We start from the raw sequence: 19,879 nt of genomic DNA, 5'->3' as shown, positions 1-19,879 counted from the left end.
AACCAAGCATCAATTCTTGAGAACGAAATTTTATCTTCTTCCTACACCAAAGAGCATACCAACCACTCTTACTGCAGGACAAAGATAAGTGTATAAATATTGCTAAAATCTGATACTAAAATGGGTTTAAACAAAGGAAGTTTTTGGTGAAGTCAAAGTTCTAGAAGGCATGAATTCAAGTGTTCTTAAGGTACATCCCATCCCAGCATGTGTGCTCTGTGTATGATTTACTCACTGCATACTGGAACTTTTCATTATATTCACGGTCATTGGCTTTCACTATCCGTTCCACTTCTAAAGAGAAAAAGAAATCAGGTATGAAATTAAATTTTTGACACAAAGAAACATATAACTCATTAAACTAACATCACTTAGGTTACTTTGATTGTCTCAAGGTTGCAAGAATTCTTTCCTTTGAAATCTGAAGGGCATTGGTTTTTTCCAGCCTAAGTGTTGGAACATGCGTTGGAAAGTCCCAAAATGGAAAGCTGAAATGTGTCTCATTGTAATTCTGATGCCAGCCATAAAACAAAACATTATGTGTCTCCAATTTCTACATCCCTTTAGTTCCACAAAGACCCTTTCTCTTAACTCCAAGTGGGTCCTAAATGAGAAGGCTGCTGAAAGTCAAATGCCACCCTGGGAAGAGATTTTTTCTTTTCTTTTCTTTTGGCTACAAAGTGACAAAATACAATATAGCCAAATACAAAACATACTGAAGTGGCCAGTGAGGTCAGGGACCTTCAGGTCAATGAGCAAAGGTGATACTTCTAAACAACCCAGGCATATTGAGAGGCACTGCACATCACCAGGAGATGGAGTCTTGCCCTTTGCTGGAAGTAGCCTCAAAAATATCTTCTGGAAACAAATGCAAACACCAGTACAATAACAAAATAAAAGAACAACAAACGCAAAGATTATGATGTATAGAAATTAAAATTTGCAGAGGGAAAGAAGAGACAGTGCCCCCAGAAACACCAGCAGTGCACATTTTTGTAGTAAAAGTAGCAACTTCTTGCTCCATTTTACTGAATTCAGAGTTGACAAAGGGATAATGTTGGAATAATGAAAGCTATGGGATGAAGACCAGCAAAATAATCACCAGATGTCAATGTCGAACACTCATGGTGAATGACTTCATCATTTCACCTGGGATTCCCTTAATACCACAGTTCTCCACCTGGGTAAGTGACGGGTGGTAAGTAGTATAGGGATAGTGGTAAAAGTCTGAGTTTGGGGAAGGTACATGTTGTACAACCACAGAGATAAAGAAGACTGGAGGGTGGAAAGTAACTTAGAGTCATATATTAGGGATGGGGAGGAAGAGCAAGGGGAAAGCAAAGAGAAGAAGAGCTGAAAGTAGAAGTGAGAGGACAAAGAAGAGGGAGATGAAGAGGAGGGGCAGGGAGAAAGGAATATATTTTATCACCACCGCCATCCTCCAAACACCAGGCACCATGATTTGTAAGAAGTGACTACTTTTTCCCAAAAGTCCAAGAGGAGTGTAAATGTCTCTACAGTCTCTGGTTCAAGTCTCAAGTATGATGTTGTGTTCACCTCTGAGAACTGCTGCTGATAAACGACACCCCGTCTTTGCTTATGGTTGAGTCTCTAACTTCTGTGGAATGTTTGTCTGTTTGACATCCACCTACATGGCTTTCTTTTTACCTGTGTAATGAAGTTAGTTCTCTGTGACTGTTCCTGTTTTCAAGACTAGCTCACCTAATTTCTGGTAAGAACAATATTGGATTGATGTCCACAACTGACCACACTGAGCGGGCTTGCCCCTAACATATATAACTCTGAAATCCAGAACTCACCAGGAGACAACCTCCTAACCAACCATCCCCTGAAGGAAACATTTCAAACACTGGCTAGAAAGGCACCATCCTCCCCTTCTTACTGGTTCCCTAACAAAGAGCAAAAATAGCAAAGCCCAAAATGGTATTTTGGAGGGTGAGGGTTCTTAAAGCTTAAAAAGCTTAGATGATTTGTTTAAACATCCCTACAGTAACGCAGGCATAGTAAAACTGCTGACAGGAAAACAACAAATATTATTGGGAGGGTGAAGGTTGGGGCTCTCTTCTGCAGGGCAAAGGTTAACCTGGCCCATCTGGGATCCTATTTATAACTTAAAGATTAACTTTAGCTCTAAGTCAAAACTGAGACATGCTAATTTTATATTAATTGCCTTTAGTTTACATCATACACATTCAGATGATGATCATTTTTAAAGTTCATATTTATATGGAGCACATCCAGGGACAGAATTCTACAATTCTGCAGCTAGTTTTACTCACTCTAAACACCAGAATCTTGATTCCTGTCCAGTGTAACCACCCTCTCCAAGAACTGAGAATAACCCTTTCCCAAAGTGGCCAGAAGAGTAATTTCTCAGCTAGGAGTATTTGGATGTTCTTCAGGGTATCCACATTGCTCTTGTCCCATGAGACTTTGTTAGGGACAGGAAAGTCCTCTTTTGTCTTCTAAATCATTATTAAATCTTTATCTTTGCTCTGTACTTCCAATAGGTACAGTCTTTCTAAACTGAGTCTTTATAAATAAACTCTGGCATATTTTTCTATCCCTTCACTAAGCTCTGCAAAATTCTGGCTTTGGTTCTATATCCCTACAGTTTTCTGCTTTTAACCTAACTAGGCTAGACCAAAAGCTGACATTCTTACATGTGCTCGGACAGTGGGTGAAGGGATAGAAACCCCTCCTGGCAATAAGTCACATCCTGTAAGAAAAGGAAGCTAAATGAATCCTCCATGAACAACTCCCACTGAGAATTGCTCAGAGGTTCAATGATGTAATGCCCAAAATTTCATAGGCATTGCAGGACCCATCCAGCTGTGAGAGTACTGAAAGAAAAGTACCCACCAGGACATTTAGGATTTACTAGGGTAAGCTCACTGCTACATAATCGTTATCACTGAATTTGCGTGCTTCCAAAAAGGAGTAAAGTGATACACAAGAATGTACAAAATATAGTGAGCCAGCATATGTTTAAAGTGAAGTTCCAAGAGCTTCCAGTTCAAGATAGCAAACTAGGTAGGTCCTTCTACCCCCCTTCCCACCAGATCTCACTGAAAGATCAGCAATATGTTTTTTAAAAGAATAAAAATATAACAGTGCTGAAAAACAAGAGTGAAGGCTAGCAGAGGTTCATAGATTTTAAAAATTATCAGTGAAGCCCCAGAGAAGTTTCAAATTCAGTCAATAAATACAAAGGTTGAAAATGTGTTATAGATGGGGCGCCTGGGTGGCACAGCGGTTAAAGCGTCTGCCTTCGGCTCAGGGCGTGATCCCGGCGTTATGGGATCGAGCCCCACATCAGGCTCCTCCGCTATGAGCCTGCTTCTTCCTCTCCCACTCCCCCTGCTTGTGTTCCCTCTCTCGCTGGCTGTCTCTATCTCTGTCAAATAAATAAATAAAATCTTTAAAAAAAAAAAAAGAAAAAAAGAAAATGTGTTATAGAGTGACAGTCCCAGTTTATGCCTATTGTCTTGGCAAAATAACTTTCCGCTTTCAAAGTGTCTTGGCTTGGAAGATAAAGTATCTGTGCATTCCAGTTTTGGAGCGTCACCAGAATAATTAAAGAAAAATTGAGCTAGGTGGGCCCCCATATCCTCCTACCCTTGCTCATTGAAGAGATTAGGCAACATGCCTGGGGAGGAAACCAAGAGTGGGTGTTCAAATCGAAGAGAGAAGCAGCTCTGAACTTCCACATCAGCTACGGGAGACTCGGTCCTAGCAAACCCTGCCTTACAGACGCAGCTGTGGGATTTGCCAGACTATAGACTGAATGTTTATGGCCCCCCAAAATTTCTATGTTGGAACATTCCCAAAGACATAATATTTGAGGGCCTTTGGGAGGTGATTAGGTTATGAGGGTAGAGCCCTCATGAGTGGGATTAGTGCCCTTATAAAAGAGGCCCCAGAGAGTCCCTTGCCCCTTGCATCATGTGAGGATACATCAAGAAGACAGCCATCTGTGAACCAGGAAGCAGACTCTCACCAGACAACAAATGCATTGACTCCTTAATCTTGGACTTCCTAATTTCCAGACTGTGATAAATAAATTTCTGTTGTTTATAAGCCACCCAGTTTATGGTATGCTGCTATAGCAGCCAGAAAAAACTAAGATACACAGAAAAACCTCCCTGTGGGGCTGACTACATCACCAGCCTTCCAATTTAAAGGAGAGGGCTGGCCAGGGTAAAGACCTTTACAATTGCCCTCCTATGTAAACTCAAACCAACAACTCTAAGTCACCAGATGTCTGAGAAAAATCAATAGCACAAAAGAGAAGGATGTAAGAGGAAGAGATAATGCTGAAAATGGATGGGTGAAAGAGTTTTTATGCTAATTAGTACCTTGAAGATATTCAAGAAGACATGGCTTCCATGAAGCAAGAACAAGCTAATAGGAACAAAGATAACAGAACACGAAAGAGTTCCTAAAAATTAAAACTACTAATGGAAAAACAGGTAGGATAGACAGAATGAAAAATAAAATTGAAGAAAGCTCTTAAAATACATAGCAAAATGACAAAGAGGAGGAAAACGTGAAAGGAACACTTAGAAGGGAACGTAAACAATGGATAAGTAGAAATAATCAAGTAAACAGAAGAAAATTTCCCTGCACCAGAGTAAGACCCAACTCTTCAAAGTGAAAAAGCCACCAAGTGCCAATCAGAATGAATGAAAATGGACCCACAGATCTCCACAAAATTTTGAGCTCCAAATACAATCCGAAATATTTTTAAATTCCAGAAGAGGAAAAAAATATCGTTAGCCCTAGAGACCTGAGAATTGGACTAACATGAAATTTCTCATCAGCAAAAAGGATCATCGAAGACACTGAAGTGATGCCTTCTAGTTTCAAGGAAAAGTATGTTTGATCTCAGAATTCCATATGCAGCCAAATAATCCATCAAGTGTGAAGGGGCAATAAGAACACTTTCAGACATGTGAGAGTGTTAACATACAAGATCATTTCCGAAACGACTCAGGAATGTACAACAGGGAGATAGTTTAAATATTTTAAAAATGGAGTTAAAGAAGATATAGAAGCAAGGATGATGATCAACTGTAGTCAACAATGAAAATAAAACTACCTGACATGATCACCTACATACTCGTTCTAAGTGAGCCACAAATTCTACAGAAAAAGGAAAGGCTTGTCTATTTCCATTTATTTCACAGCCTGTATGGCAAAAATAAACCAGTTTCTCAGGAAAAGTACAATTATGTATTAGTTCTTGGCTCAAACAATAATTTCTCTAAGAAATCCTCATAAAGAAGTCATTGTTTGATACAAAGCACATAAAATGAGTTTTTAAGAGCTGTGTTTTGTAACAATTCTAGGGATGTCATTCCAAACACAATTCAGAGGGCCCAACGCTAGGGTCTCATGTTCAGTCTCTACTGAGCTGATTAAATTCAGGAATGTATTTTAGGATATTTAGAAAAATAAATAAATTGCATGTTCTTTTAGAAATCATCCTAATTATTATTTCTCTCAACTGCACTTGTGCTAAATGCTAAATGACTGAGATTCAGATTGGAATTCCTGAAAAATACCTAAAGAACTGCTATGCTGTGTTGCTAGCTGAGTACAGATTCTTGGGACAGAAAATCAAGCTGGTAATAGTGTTAACATTCTCTTGTGACAGCTGAGGAGCCTAACAAAGACATTTACCTAAATAGGAAGCTATCCTTCATCATTTCAGCAAGCGAGGAGAAGAGCCATTAGCAGAGGCAGAATTATCTTAGACACTTATTTTGAATCTGCTCCAGAATATAGGAAAATAGGTATGGTAAAAAATAGGTAATTAAACCCATAAAGTCCTCCTTCATATAGGATAATGGAAGTAGCCTTTACTTTCTGAAACTCAAAAGCCAGTATAATTTGATGCCTGTCTCAATCAAATAAAAGATCAATAAAGCACTCATAGAACGCTTATCTTGAAGCCATATGCTTCCTGTTACCTTAGCCAAGGCAACTAAATAAGGATACCTTATTTATTTTATGAAGTGGTCATTTATAAATCAGTTAAATGTTAGGAAACATTTACCAAAAGAGTAATCTTAGTTTCAGGATAAATGCCTGTTGTCTACCCTATCCCTCCCTACAATAATTATCTGACTGGGCAGCTGATAAGTGGATATGGTTTTATTATCTGAAACCTATGTATGTACATATGCTTGTCTTTCCATTTGGAAGGACGAGATGCATTAAGAACATCCAAGTGTTGGGGCACCTGGATGGCTCAGTTGGTTAAGCATCTGACTTCAGGGGCGCCTGGGTGGCTCAGTCATTAAGCGTCTGCCTTCGGCTCAGGGCGTGATCCCATAGTCTTGGGATCGACATCGGGCTCCTCTGCTGGGAACCTGCTTCTTCCTCTCCCACTCCCCCTGCTTGTGTTCCCTCTCTTGCTGGCTGTCTCTCTCTCTCAAATAAATAAATAAAATCTTAAAAAAAAAAAAAAAAGCATCTGACTTCAGCTCAGGTCAAGATCTCAGGGTCCTGGGATCCAGCCCAGCATCTTTGGGACTCCCTGCTCAGCAGAGAGCCTGCTTCTCCCTCTCCCTTTGCCCCTCCTCCTGCTCCTGCTGTCTTTCACTCTCTCGCTCTCAAATCAATAAAGTCTTTATTAAAAAGTTTTTAAAAAATCCAATTGTTATCCAATCACTAAAACACAAGTTTGAAAGATGGGAGAGACAAAACACAGCCCTGCTGGAAATTTTTAACCTCAGTTGAGATGTTGTTCTTTGTTACCAAGACCTTTGGGACCCATAAAAATGAGAGTTTGATGACAGAGCACTCATACAAGAGGAGGAGGCCTGGATCTTTAAGCCAGAGGCCTGAGATCTTCCTTCTACCAACTATGTGTGTGAGCACATTTTAACTCATGACCTCTCCTTCTCTGTGGTTCCTCAGAAAAATGATGCCACTTTGTGTTGACATCATCATATAAGAAAATATATGGAAAGCACTTTGCAAACAGAAAAATAACCAAAAAAACTATTTTCTTAAAAAAAATAGCAAATAGGTGAAAAAAGAAATCACCCAAGCTTGAATAGCCAGTCTTAAAGCTGCTTGTATTATTATTTGTCAAAAGGATCTGAAGTAATTTTCTGAATATTCTTAGTGGAAACTGACAAATACCCATTGATTCTTCCCCAGGTTGTTGGGGGCAACACCCAACCCCTAATCTGGGCTCTTCTCCCTCATACCATAATAACTTAGACAAGATTCAGCTTCTGCTACCAGCAGGCATTTATGCCTTTTTTTCTCTTAGTTGGTCTATGAACAACTCCTAACACCTTAATATTTAAGACTAGTTGGTGAGAGCAATAGCTCTGTTAAAAGACCAAGAGTAAGGAGAAAGAGTTAGAAGGCTTCCATTTGACCCATAAGTGATCACAGCAACTACAAATTCCTAATTAATGAACACAACTGTCTTTCTTCAATTAACTCCAGAGCATTGTGTCCTTCACCAAATGTGGTTTGGGAGACAGTCTTCAGGCAATTGGCTTTCGATCCCCAAAATCATGAAACAATGAAGCACCACAAAAAATTTGGGGGCTCTGTATAAATCCTGCTGACAGGAACTGGTACTTCCTCAACAAGGTTGGTCCCAATCCAAAAGCTGAAGAATGTCTCCAAACATGGAGTGTCGTTTGGGGTTGTTGTTGGTTTTTTGGGTTGGGTCAGAAGTCTCAGAAAAATACCCCGAAGCCAAATCAATAACTTAAGCTTTTTCCTTTCTGAATTTTCTTTCATTCTTCACAATCTGGTCTTGTGGTTGGAAGCCAAAGCAATTCATTAAAGACATGAGGAAAGAACAATGAGTGGGGAGAGCTTTAAAGAAAAGAGTTCCCCGCCCTCCAAGATTTCCTGATTTGACTCCAAAAGCACATTCTGATACAATTGAAAAATATGTGTCCTAAATCGGGGTTTCCTATTGAAACCCAGCAGTGACCTGCAGCTGCTGGGACTTACTGACATTTGAACAGCAAACTAAAGAGAATTGGGGCAAAAAAGAAAAATCTTCCCACAAATTTTTTTATTCTTGTCCTCACAAAAGAGCTTGGAAACAGAGTTAGGGGATTCAAACAAATACTAAAAGGCCTTGGGTTTGTTTTCCTCTTGGCCGAGCCAATTTGCTCATCAGGTCCAGATATTTGGAAAATTTGATTTATTGGAAGCTCTATTCCTCCCATGGCTTACTATAGCTTCACACAGAAATATAAAACATTTTAACCAGTTCATTCTTTTTCCACCATACATGAATGGGATTACACAAGTTACAAGTAAACATCGATAAAATCCTATAAATCCCTGGCATACTGCTTTCTGTAAGTATAGATTCCACAACTAGAGAGTTAAGAATTACTGCAACATAATGAGAATCATAACAGCTAACATGTATTGAGCATTGGTTAAAAACTAGATACGATATGGGGGCGCCTGGGTGGCACAGCGGTTAAGCGTCTGCCTTCGGCTCAGGGCGTGATCCCGGCGTTATGGGATCAAGCCCCACATCAGGCTCCTCCGCTATGAGCCTGCTTCTTCCTCTCCCACTCCCCCTGCTTGTGTTCCCTCTCTCGCTGGCTGTCTCTATCTCTGTCGAATAAATAAATAAAATCTTTAAAAAAAAAAAAAAACTAGATACGATATGAACTGTGCCGCATACATTACTTCATCATTCCTCAAAACAATCCAGGTATCAGCAGGTATATGCTACTGTTGGTTCCATTTTACAAATGAGGAAAATAAAGGCCTCACAAGATTACGCAGTAAATCAGATTTCAAACAGTGAGCTGCCTTTCTCGTAAAGGCAGTTTGGCAGAGATTCTGGGTATAAAGAGATGGCAGATGGTACTGTCAAGGAGAGGAAAAAGAGGACTTTGTCATTGAACGCCATGCTCCAGGGTATACTTCAAACACACACTCCCTCCCAGTTAACCTTGCAGCCCTGTGACCTCTCACATTCCATGGCTTCTAGGCTTCTCTCTGCTTCCTGGTGGAGGCTGTCCTAGAGAACCTGTCTACCCTCTTCGTGGATACTTTGGGCAGTCCTTGCTGAGAGTACTCTCCCAAACCCCCGTTCAAAACTTACTGCTTTCTTTGCGCCCTTTCTCATATGGGCCCAGTGCTAGACTGATGGAGACTGATGGTTTTTATTTCCATTCTTTTATAATTTGATTGTGTATAGCAAAAAATGCATTTTTACGGACTGGGCCAGGATCAGAGTGTTTTCTGTAAAGATGAAAAATAGCTGTATCTTCCTACAGCATCCCCTTTCAAAAAGAAAAATTAAATCAGGATCTACCCCCAAGAATCACAAGAGCCTAGAAGAAGCTGGAGGACATTTAATTTTCCACCGTGAGACACTTTCTGGCCATCCAAGGGAAAGCAAGCAACCTGTCACCAAGTGAGAGGAAAGAACCCCAGGTAGAAAATAAAGACACGGGGTAAGGAAATCTGAAGATGCTTCTTCTCTGATATCTCAGGGGTTGCACAGGAAGCCGTGTTTTTCAAAGCTTACATTCGTTATTTAGAGATGACTGAGGCTTATAAATTGGGTTTCCTTAGTACATATTGGTTTCTGTGCCTCAGACCCCTGAATCCATGTGGCAATTAAAATCTGCTGGAGCCAAGGCAAAGTGATTTATTCCAGAAATATTTATTGAGCTCCTTTGAGCAAGGCTGTAGTGAAGGAAAAACAAACAAGACAGCGATATCCTTTGAAGAGTGAACATGTCCACAGATACCCACATAGTAAGAAAGCAGAGGAGAGGCCCAGAAGTCATGGAAACGAGAGAAAAAGAAAGTCAGGTCCAGATAGGTGGTGAAAAGGCATCACCACCTGTCTCAAGCAGCTCTGAAGGGAATTTATGCAGCTAGATACACACTGGGCTGTACGATAGGGTGTTTTGCCAAACACCTTATCCAAGTCATTTACTGAAAAGAAAAGGAATTTGGTAGGGGTGGTCTGCCACCTAAGAAAAGATATGGACTTTTCAAGAGGACATCTCCAGTTTTTCCTCCACTGTCCCTTCTAGCAAAATAGTGGACCACATGTGAAAAAAACCAAAAGAAAAATTAGGAACCTCACTTTGTTTATATATTAGTGAAGCATTCAGATAACATACTTTAAAAGAGATACAATGGAGCCAGAACTTCAGGCTAAAAAGAAATCTGACCATTTCTCACACTCCCTTCCTGACCCACCAATCCATACTCTGGTCTAAATCGCCCCTCCTCTCTCCTCCAGCTACTGCAGTAGCCTCCCCTGGGCTCTCCCAGCTTCCACCCCTGCCCCTATAATCTACTTGCAGTAGAGCAACCAGAGTGATCCTTTTACAATTATATTAGTTTCCTATGGCGGCTCCAGCAAATCATCACAAACTCAGTTGCTTAAAACAACACAAGTGTGTCGTCTTATTATTCTAGAAGTCAGAAGTCTGAAAGCAGAGCTCACAAGGCTAAAATCAAGGTGTTTAATCAGGACTGAGTTCCTCCTAAAAGCTCTCAGGGAGAACCCATTCCTTGCCTCATGGCCACATCACTCTGACCTCCACTTCTATGGGCACATCACCTTGTCTGATTCTCCTGCCTCCCTCTTATGAGAACCCCTGTGATCACAGTGGGCCTACCTGTATAATCCAGGATATTCATCCTACGCCAGGATCCTTAACCATATCTCCAAAGTTTCTTTTACAATGGAAGGTAACATATTCACAGGTTCCAAGGATTAAGACATGGACATCTTTGGGAGAAGGAATATTAATAGGCCTACCACAAGAACCACCTCTTTCCTCTGCTCAAAACATTCAACGCTGTTTCATCTCAACAGAAAAAGCAAGTTCTTATAAAGGCGTTCAGGGCCCTGCCTGATCTTCACACACCTGCCCCATTACAACCACCAGAAGCCCACTTACCGTGGAGCTAAGAAAGCTTAAGCTTCAGCTCACCTCACTTGCACTTTTCATTCCAAGACCCTGGGAGTTGCACTAGAAACATGTTTGCCAGGAAATCTTACTGTTTCCTACAACATGGATGGGCCTCGACGGCAGGCATCGTGCTAAGTAAAATAACGCAAACTGAGAAACACAAATACTATCTGATCTCACTTATATGTAAAACCTAAACAAACTCATAGAAAAAGACATCAGACTACTCGAGGGTATGGGGAAGGGCAAGGAGAGGGAGGTTCAAACTTCCGTTGATAAGTACTAGGGATATAACCTACAACATGATGACTGTAGCTAATGCTGTGTTAAGGGAGTAGATGTTTTTTAATAAAGATTTTATTTATTTATTTGACAGAGAGAGAGGGCACAAGCAGGGGGAGGGGCAAAGGGAGAGGGAGAAGCAGGCTACCTGCTGAGCAGGGAGCCCAACGTGGGGCTGGATCCCAGGACCCTGGGATCATGACCTGAGCTGAAGGCAGACGCTTCAAGCACAGAATACTGATTAATATATTCATTAACCATTATTTTCTTTTTCAATTCACTATTCACTTCTTTATTCCTTATTCACAGATCTTCCTGACATATTCAAATACTCCTATAACTATTATAGAATTGTAATTTTTAATGTATTCTTCTGGTAAACTTACAAAACATTATTAAAAATATATTTTTAAGCTTCCCACTATGATGGTATAACTTGTGTCAGGATCAACTCATCTGTTAAGAACTCTAAGAGCTAGATGAAGTATACAATATTTTAATATTTTTGGAGGAAGGGGCCAACAGAATGCCAATGATAGACATAATGTGACCCACTCCACACCCTGTAAACATACTGAGGGCTTCCCTGTGGAGTAATGCATGCTGGCCCCACAACCTCCACATTTTGGAACCAAGAACAGCTTTAGCCAGTTTAAAGAAAACCTGTAATTATCTACTTCTTATCCTTCCCATATTACCAAACTACATGAATCTCAAGAATTTTACATAAGAATCGTCTTCATACACTTTAAAATGATTTGTCTTGGGCCTCCTTTATGAGGTACATAGAAAGGGTCAATTATGGAACAGAGAATTTTGGAGAAGATGGTGCAGGAGGAGAACTGTAAACTCACCTTGTCCCCAGAGATACAAACCAGATAATACCCACATGAGTGTAAATAACCGAGAAACTACCAGAAGTCTGGCAGAACAGGCTTTTCACAGCTAAACGCAGAGAAGAGGACACATCAAAGATAGGAAGGGCAGAGACATGGTCAGGACCTCAAGAGACCTATGGGATTGTTCATGGAAAGGGAGGGACACCATGGGTACAGGGATTGGAAAGAAACAGACCCCCACAACAGGCACTCCAGGCCCAGAGAATCCCTGTAACATTTGGCTTTGAAAACCAGAGGGGCAAAATTTCTCAAGTTCTTACATCACAGAGCTTAACACCTGGAACTTCAAAAATCAACCTGTTTCACTCTGGAAGAGCCTGGAGGGAGGGCAATAGGGAACTGAGTCCCTACCCTAAAAGAAACAGCACAACAAATATCCCCAAGGACATACAGCATAGAAGCAGTCTGAAAAACACCAGGAGTTTACATGAGGGTGACTTGTTTACTAATCTCAGAGAATGTACTGGAGAAACAGTGGTCCTTAGGAGACTTCTCAAGAACAGAGGAGCTGGTGGACACCATTTCCCTCCCCCACCCCTCAGCCTAGACACAGGGATCCCTATAGGAACCAGCACAACACCAAAACTAGCTATCTAGCTTGCTAACAGCTGTGCCCTGCCACTGCATTCTCCAGGGTCATGTCCCTCCAGTCAGGCCTCACCTCCATGTTCCCTCTCAAACCAGACCCAGGCACAAACTTTGCTAACACCAGTGCCCCACCCCCAAGCTTCTGTGGATCTGACTCCTCCAATACGTCCTTGGCCAGAACCCACCCAAAGTGGTGTCACAAATCTGGCAGTGTGCAAGCAGCCCCAAGAGGGGCCGGCAGCACTCCAAAGTAATTCCTGCCCCCAGGGAGAGGGGAAGATAACACCACACATGGCCCCAGGAGTGGGCTGGGGGCAGACATGTGGTCTGAGTACAGGCTCCGCCCACCAACAAAAGTTTTTGAGGGGACAACACAGGGAAAGTGCCCTGCAATTTGGTGCTATTCCATCTCTGGCAAATGCTTAGTCTGACTCAACGTAAGCCCAAGGCAGCCCTAGACTGGCTCACTAACAACACAGGAACCAAACCCTGCCCACAACAAGCAAAGAGGGCCACTGCAGATGACTGGACTGAAGGCAAATGTGGCTCAGCAACAATAGCATGGTGCACACAATGCACATAGGAAATACCTCTGAAGCACCAGCTTTTGGTGAAGAAAGGACACTGCACTGGAGGGTACTGAAGGACTTCTTTATAACACCACTGCTTTCAAGAGCAGAAGATCTTGCTCACCTTCCTAACACATAGAAACAGACACAGAGAGTCACATAAAATGAGGAGACAGGAATATGCCCCAAATGAAACAACACAACAAAAATCACAGCAAGAGACCTAAACAAAATGGAGATAATTCACCTGATAGACAGTTTAAAGTAATGGTGATAAAGATACTCACTGGACCTGAGAAAAGAATGGAGGACTTCCATGAGACCCTCAACAAAGAGAAAAAGAGCTTTAAAAAGAACCAATCAGAGATGAAGAAATCAATAACTGAAATTAAAAATACACTAGATGAAACCAAAAAAATACACTATATGGAAAAGTAGACTAGAGGAAGAAGAACAGATCATCTACCTAGAGGTCAGAGTAATAGAAAACAAAGCTGAACAGGAAAGAGAAAAAATAATTCTAAAAAGTGAAAATAGACTTAGGGAACTAAGTCTCCATCAAGCGTAATAACATTCACACTATAGGGACCCCAGAAGAAGAGAGAAAAGAGGTCAGAAAATTAATTTGAAGAAATACCCCAAACTTCCCAAATCTGGGAAGGAAACAGAAATCCACCTGCACAGAGAACCCCCAACAAAATCAACCCAAGGAGGCCCCCACCAAGATACACAGTAATTAAAATGGCAAAAAGCAGTGACAAAAAACTTGAAAATCAGCATGAGAAAAGAAAACATTTGCATAAAAGGGAAACCCCATAAGACTATCAGCTGATTTTTTTGGCAGACACTTTGTATGACAGAAGGTAGTGGCATGATATATTCAAAGTGATGAAAGAAAAAAAAAAAACTGCAGCTAAGAACTCTATCCAGCAAGACTATCACTCACAATAGGGGAGATAAAGACTTTCTCAAACTAAAACTAAAGGAATTTATACCACTAAACCAGCCCAACAAGAGATGTTAAAGGCGACTCACTGAGTAGAAAGGAAAAACCACAAGAATGAGTATCAGAAATAGGAAACACAAAAGCAATAAAAATAGGTACATTTTTAAAAATCAGTCAAGAGATCACAAAATGAAAAGATAAAAGTATGACACCATATATCTGATACCTGGGGTTGGGGAGAAGACTAGAGAATGGGTTCAAACTTAAGCAACCACCAACTTATTATAGGCCATTATAGGCAGAAGATGTCACATACAACCTAACAGTAACCACAAAAAAAATGATAATATATATGCAAAAAATAAGAAAAAGGAATCCAAGTATATCTTAAAGAAAGCCAGCAAACTGTGGGAGAAGAGAGCAAGAGAAGACAGGAAGAGAGAAGAATTACAAAAACCACCATAAAACAACTAACAAAATGGCAATAAGTACATACATATCAATATTTACTTTGAATGTAAATAGAATAAATGTTCCAATCAAAAGACACAGGGGGACAGAATGGATAAAAAAGGAAGACCCATATATATGCCACTTACAAGAGACTCATTTCGGACCTAAAGACACATGCAGACTGAAAGTGAAGAGATGGAAGGGCACTTATCATGCAAGTGGAAGTAAAAAGAAAGCTGAGATAGCAATACTTATATCAGACAAAATAGACTTTAAAACAAAGACTGTAAAAGAGACAAAGAAGGACACTACACAATCATAAATGGAACAATCCAACAAGATGTAATGATTATAAATATTTATGTACCCAACATGTAAGCACCCAAATACATAAAGCCGCTAACAAACATAAAGGAAGTAATACACAGTAATACAATAATACTAGGAAATTTTAACATTCCACTTACATCAATGGACACCTAGATCATCCAAGCAGAAAATTAACAAGGAAACAATGGCTCTGAATGACACATTGGACCACATGGATCTAACAGAACTATTCAGAACATTACATCCTAAAACAGCACAATACACATTCTTTTTTTTTTTAAGATTTTATTTATTTATTTATTAGACAGAGATAGAGACAGCCAGCAAGAGAGGGAACACAAGCAGGGGGAGTGGGAGAGGAAGAAGCAGGCTCATAGCAGAGGAGCCTGATGTGGGGCTCGATCCCATAACGCCGGGATCATGCCCTGAGCCGAAGGCAGATGCTTAACTGCTGTGCCACCCAGGCGCCCCCCACAATACACATTCTTGTCAAGTGCACATAGAACATTCTCCAGAACAGATCACATATTGGGCCACGAATCAAGACTCAATAAATTCAAAATGACTGCAGTCATACTATGCATCTTTTCCAACCACACCACTATGAAACTAGAACTCAACCAGAAGAAAAAAATCTAGAAAGAGAACAAATACATGGAGGCTAAATAGCATGCTACTAAACAATGAGTGCGTCAACCAAGATATCAAAGAGGAGATCGAAAAATACATGGCGACAAATGAAAATGAAAACAACAGTCCAGGGATGCCTGGGTGGCTCAGTCGGTTAAGCATCTGCCTTTGGCTCAGGTCATGATCTCAGGGTCCCGGAATCAAGCCCACCATCGGGCTCCCTACTCAGCATGGAGTCTGCTTCTCCCTCTTCATTTGTCCCTCCTCCCCACTTGTGCTCTATTTACTTATCTGAGAGAGAGAATCTTTAGAAACACACACATACACACACACCCACACCAGTCCAAAAATCTTTGGGATGCAGCAAAAGCTATTCTAAGAGGGAAGTTTATAGCAATACAGGCCTATCTCAAGAAGCGATAAAAATCTCAACCTAAACTTACACCTAAAGGAGCTAGAAATAGAAGGAAGGAAGTAGAAGGAAGGAAATCGTAAAGATTAAAGAACAAATAAACAAAATAGAAACCAAAAAAAACAATAGAACAGATCAATGAAACCAGGAGTTGTTTCTTTCAAAAGTCAAGAAAATTTATAAACTTTTAGCCAAACTCATCCCCTCCCCAAAAAAGCCTCAAATATTAGAAATGAAAGAAGAGAAATAACAACCAACACCACAAAAATACGAAGGATTATAAGCAAATATTACAAAAAATTACAGTCCAACATATTAGCCAACTTAGAAAAAATGGATACATTCCTAGAAATATAATCTCCCAAAACTGAATCAAGAAGAAATAGAAAATTTGAACAGAACAATTACCAACAAGGAAATTGAATCCATAATCAAAAAACTCCCAAAAAACCAGAGTGCAGGACCAGATGGCTTCACAGGTGAATTCTACTAAACATTTATTTTATTTAAGATTTATTTATTTGAGAGAGCAAGAGAGCATGAGCAGGGGGAGGGGCAGAGAGAGAGGGAGGGAAACAGACTCCCTGCTGAGTGCAGAGCCTGACTCCAGCTCGATCCCACCACCCTAAGACCATGATCCAAGCCAAAATCAAGAGTCGGACACTCAATCAACTAAGCTACCCAGGCACCTCTATCGAACATTTAAAGAGAAGTTAGTACCTATTATTCTTACACTGTTCCATAAAATAGAAGAGGAAAGAATCTTCCAAATTCATTCTATGAGGCCAGCATTATCCTGATACCAAAACCAGATAAAGACACTACAAAAAAAGAGAACTACAGGCCAATACCTCTGCTGAACACAGATGTAAAAATCCTCAACAAAATACAGCAAGCTAAATCTAACAATACATGTAAAAAAATCATTCACCATGATCAAGTGGGACTTATTCTCAGGATGCAAGGGTAATTCAATATTTGCAAATCAATCAACATAATACATTACATCAATAAGGGAAAGAAAAACCATACAATCATTTCAATAGATACAGAAAAAGCATTTGACAAAAGTACAACATCCACTCATTGAAAAAAACTTTCAAGTAGGTTTAGAGGAAACATACCTCAACATAATAAAGGCCATCTATGAAAAAGCCACAGCTAACATCTATCCTTAACGGTGAAAAACAGAGCTTTTGCTCTAAGATCAGGAACAAGACAAGGGTGTCCATTCCCACCACTTTTATTCAACATAGTACTGCAAGTCCTAGCCACAGCAGTCAGACAACATAAATAAAAGTCATCCAAATTGGTAAGAAAGAAGTAAAATTTCCACTATTTGCAGATGACATGAGACTGTATGTAGAAAACCCTAAAGACTTCACCAAAAAACTACTAAAGACAGAGCACCTGGGTGGCTTAGTCAGTTGAGCACCCAACTCTTGATTTCAGCTTGGGTCATGGTCTCAGGGTTGTAGGATTGAGCCCTGAGTCGGGCTCCACAGTCAGTCAAGTGGCTGCCTTCAGTTCGAATCATGATTCCAGGTTCCTGGGATTGAGCCCTGCATCGGACTCTGTGATCAGCAGGGAGTCTGCTTTTCCCTCTGTCCCCCTTCGCCTGTGTTTATTCTCACTTGCACTCTCTTTCTCTCAAATAAATTAAAAAAAAAAAACTACTGGAACTAATAAACGAATTCAGTGAAGTCACAGGATATAAAAATATATAGAAATCCATTATATTTCTACTCGCTAATAATAAAGTAGCAGAAAGAGAAATTAAGAAAAGAGTCCCATTTATAATTGCACCAAAAATAATAAAATACCTAGGAATAAACTTAACCAAGGAGGTGAAAGACCTGTACTGTGAAAACTATAAAATGTTCATGACAGAAATTGAACACAAATGAAAAGATATTCTATGCTCATGTATCGGAATGAATTTTGTTAAAATGTCCATACTACCCAAAGGAACCTGCAAATTTAATGCAATCCCTATCAAAATGCCAAGAACATTTTCCACAGAACTAGAATAATCTTAAAATTTGTATTGAAAGACCCTGAGGAGCCAAAGCAATCTTGAAAAAGAACAAAACTGGAGGTATCACAACCCCAGATTTCAAGGTATACCCAAAAGCTATAATAATCAAAACAGTATGGTACCGGCACAAAAAAAAAATAGACACATAGATCAGTGGAACAGAAAACCCAAAAATAAGCCCACAATTATATGGTCAATTAGTCTTTGACAAAGCAGGAAAGAATATGCAATGGGAAAAAGACAGTCTCTTCAACCAATAGTGTTGGGAGAACTGGACAGCTGCAGGCAAAAGAATGAAATTGGACCACTTTCTCACACCATACACAAAAATAAACTCAAAATGGATCAAGGACCTAACTGTAAGACCTGAAACCATAAAGATCCTAGAAGGGATCACAGGCAGTAATTTCTTGGACATTAGCTGTAGTAATATTTTTCTAGATATGTCTCCTGATGCAAGGGAAATGAAAGCAAAATAAACTATTGGGACTACATCAAAATAAAAAGCTTCTGCACAGCAAAGGAAACAATCAACAAAACTAAAAAGACAGCCTACTGAATGGGAGAAGATTTTTGCAAATGACATATCAAATAAAGGGTTAGTATCCAAAATATATAAAGAACTTATACAACTCAATGCCAAAAAAACCCAAATAACCCAATTTAAAAATGGGCAGAAGACATGAACAGACATTTCTCCAAGATATACAGATGGTCAACAGACACATGAAAAGATTATCATCACTCATCATCAGGGAAATTCAAATCGAAACCACAATGAGCTATCACCTCACACCTATGAGAATGGCTAAAATCAAAACACAAGAAACAACTATTGTTGGTGAGGATGTGGAGAATAAGGAACCCTCATGCAGTGTTGGTAGGAATGCAAACTGGAGCAGCCATTGAAGAAAATATGGAGGTTCTTCAAAAAATTAAAAATGGAATTATCATATGATCCAGTAATTCCACTACTGGGTATTTAACTAAGGAACACAAAAACAGTAATTTGAAGGAGTATGTGCACCCTTGTTTATTGCAGCGTTATTTACATTGCCAAACTGTAGAAGCAGCCCAGTGTCCTTTGGTAAATAACTGGATAAAGAAGTGGTATATATACACAATAGAATATTATTCACCCATAAAAAAAGAATGAAATCCTGCCATTTGCAGTGACATGGAGAGTCAGAAAGTTTACTGCTAAGTAAAGTAAATCAGTTAGAGAAAGACAAATACCTGATGATTTCATTCATATGTGGAATTTAAGAAACAAAATTAAGTGAACAAAGAAAAAAAGAGACAACCCAAAAACAGACTTTTAACTACAGAGAACAAACTGATGGTTACCAGAGGGCAGGGGTGGCTGATGGGTGAAACAGACGAAGGAAATTAAGAGTAACTTATAATGAGCACAGAGTAATGTATACAATTATTGAATCACTATATCATACATCTAAAACTAACATAACACTATGTTAACTATACTGGAATTAAAATTAAAAAGCAAATAGGGGGGTGCCTGGGTGGTGCAGTCCTTAAGCATCTGCCTCCGGCTCAGGGCGTGATCCCAGCATTCTGGGATCAAGCGCCACATCAGACTTCTCCGCTAGAAGCCTGCTTCTTCCTCTCCCACTCCCCCTGCTTGTGTTCCCTCTCTCTCTGGCTGTCTCTCTCTGTCAAATTAATAAATAAAATCTTTAAAAAAATATAAATAAATAAATAAATAAATATAAAAAGCAAATAGAAAATAATCATGTTTGAA

General features: G+C 39.9%; 1 protein-coding gene across 1 annotated transcript in view; it reads right to left on the bottom strand.

The window, feature by feature from the left end:
- ATP8B4 (ATPase phospholipid transporting 8B4 (putative)) overlaps window positions 1-19,879 on the bottom strand; it is a 208,033-nt gene that overhangs the window by 184,074 nt on the left and 4,080 nt on the right. The window contains 1 exon segment of the mRNA XM_008705952.2: window positions 236-294. Within this exon segment, the coding sequence (XP_008704174.2) occupies window positions 236-294 (59 nt within the window).

This window comes from Ursus maritimus, unplaced genomic scaffold, assembly GCF_017311325.1.
Source record: "Ursus maritimus isolate PB19 unplaced genomic scaffold, ASM1731132v1 scaffold_35, whole genome shotgun sequence".
Classification (NCBI taxonomy): Eukaryota; Metazoa; Chordata; class Mammalia; order Carnivora; family Ursidae; genus Ursus; species Ursus maritimus.
This window is presented reverse-complemented; position numbering and strand designations above follow the sequence as displayed.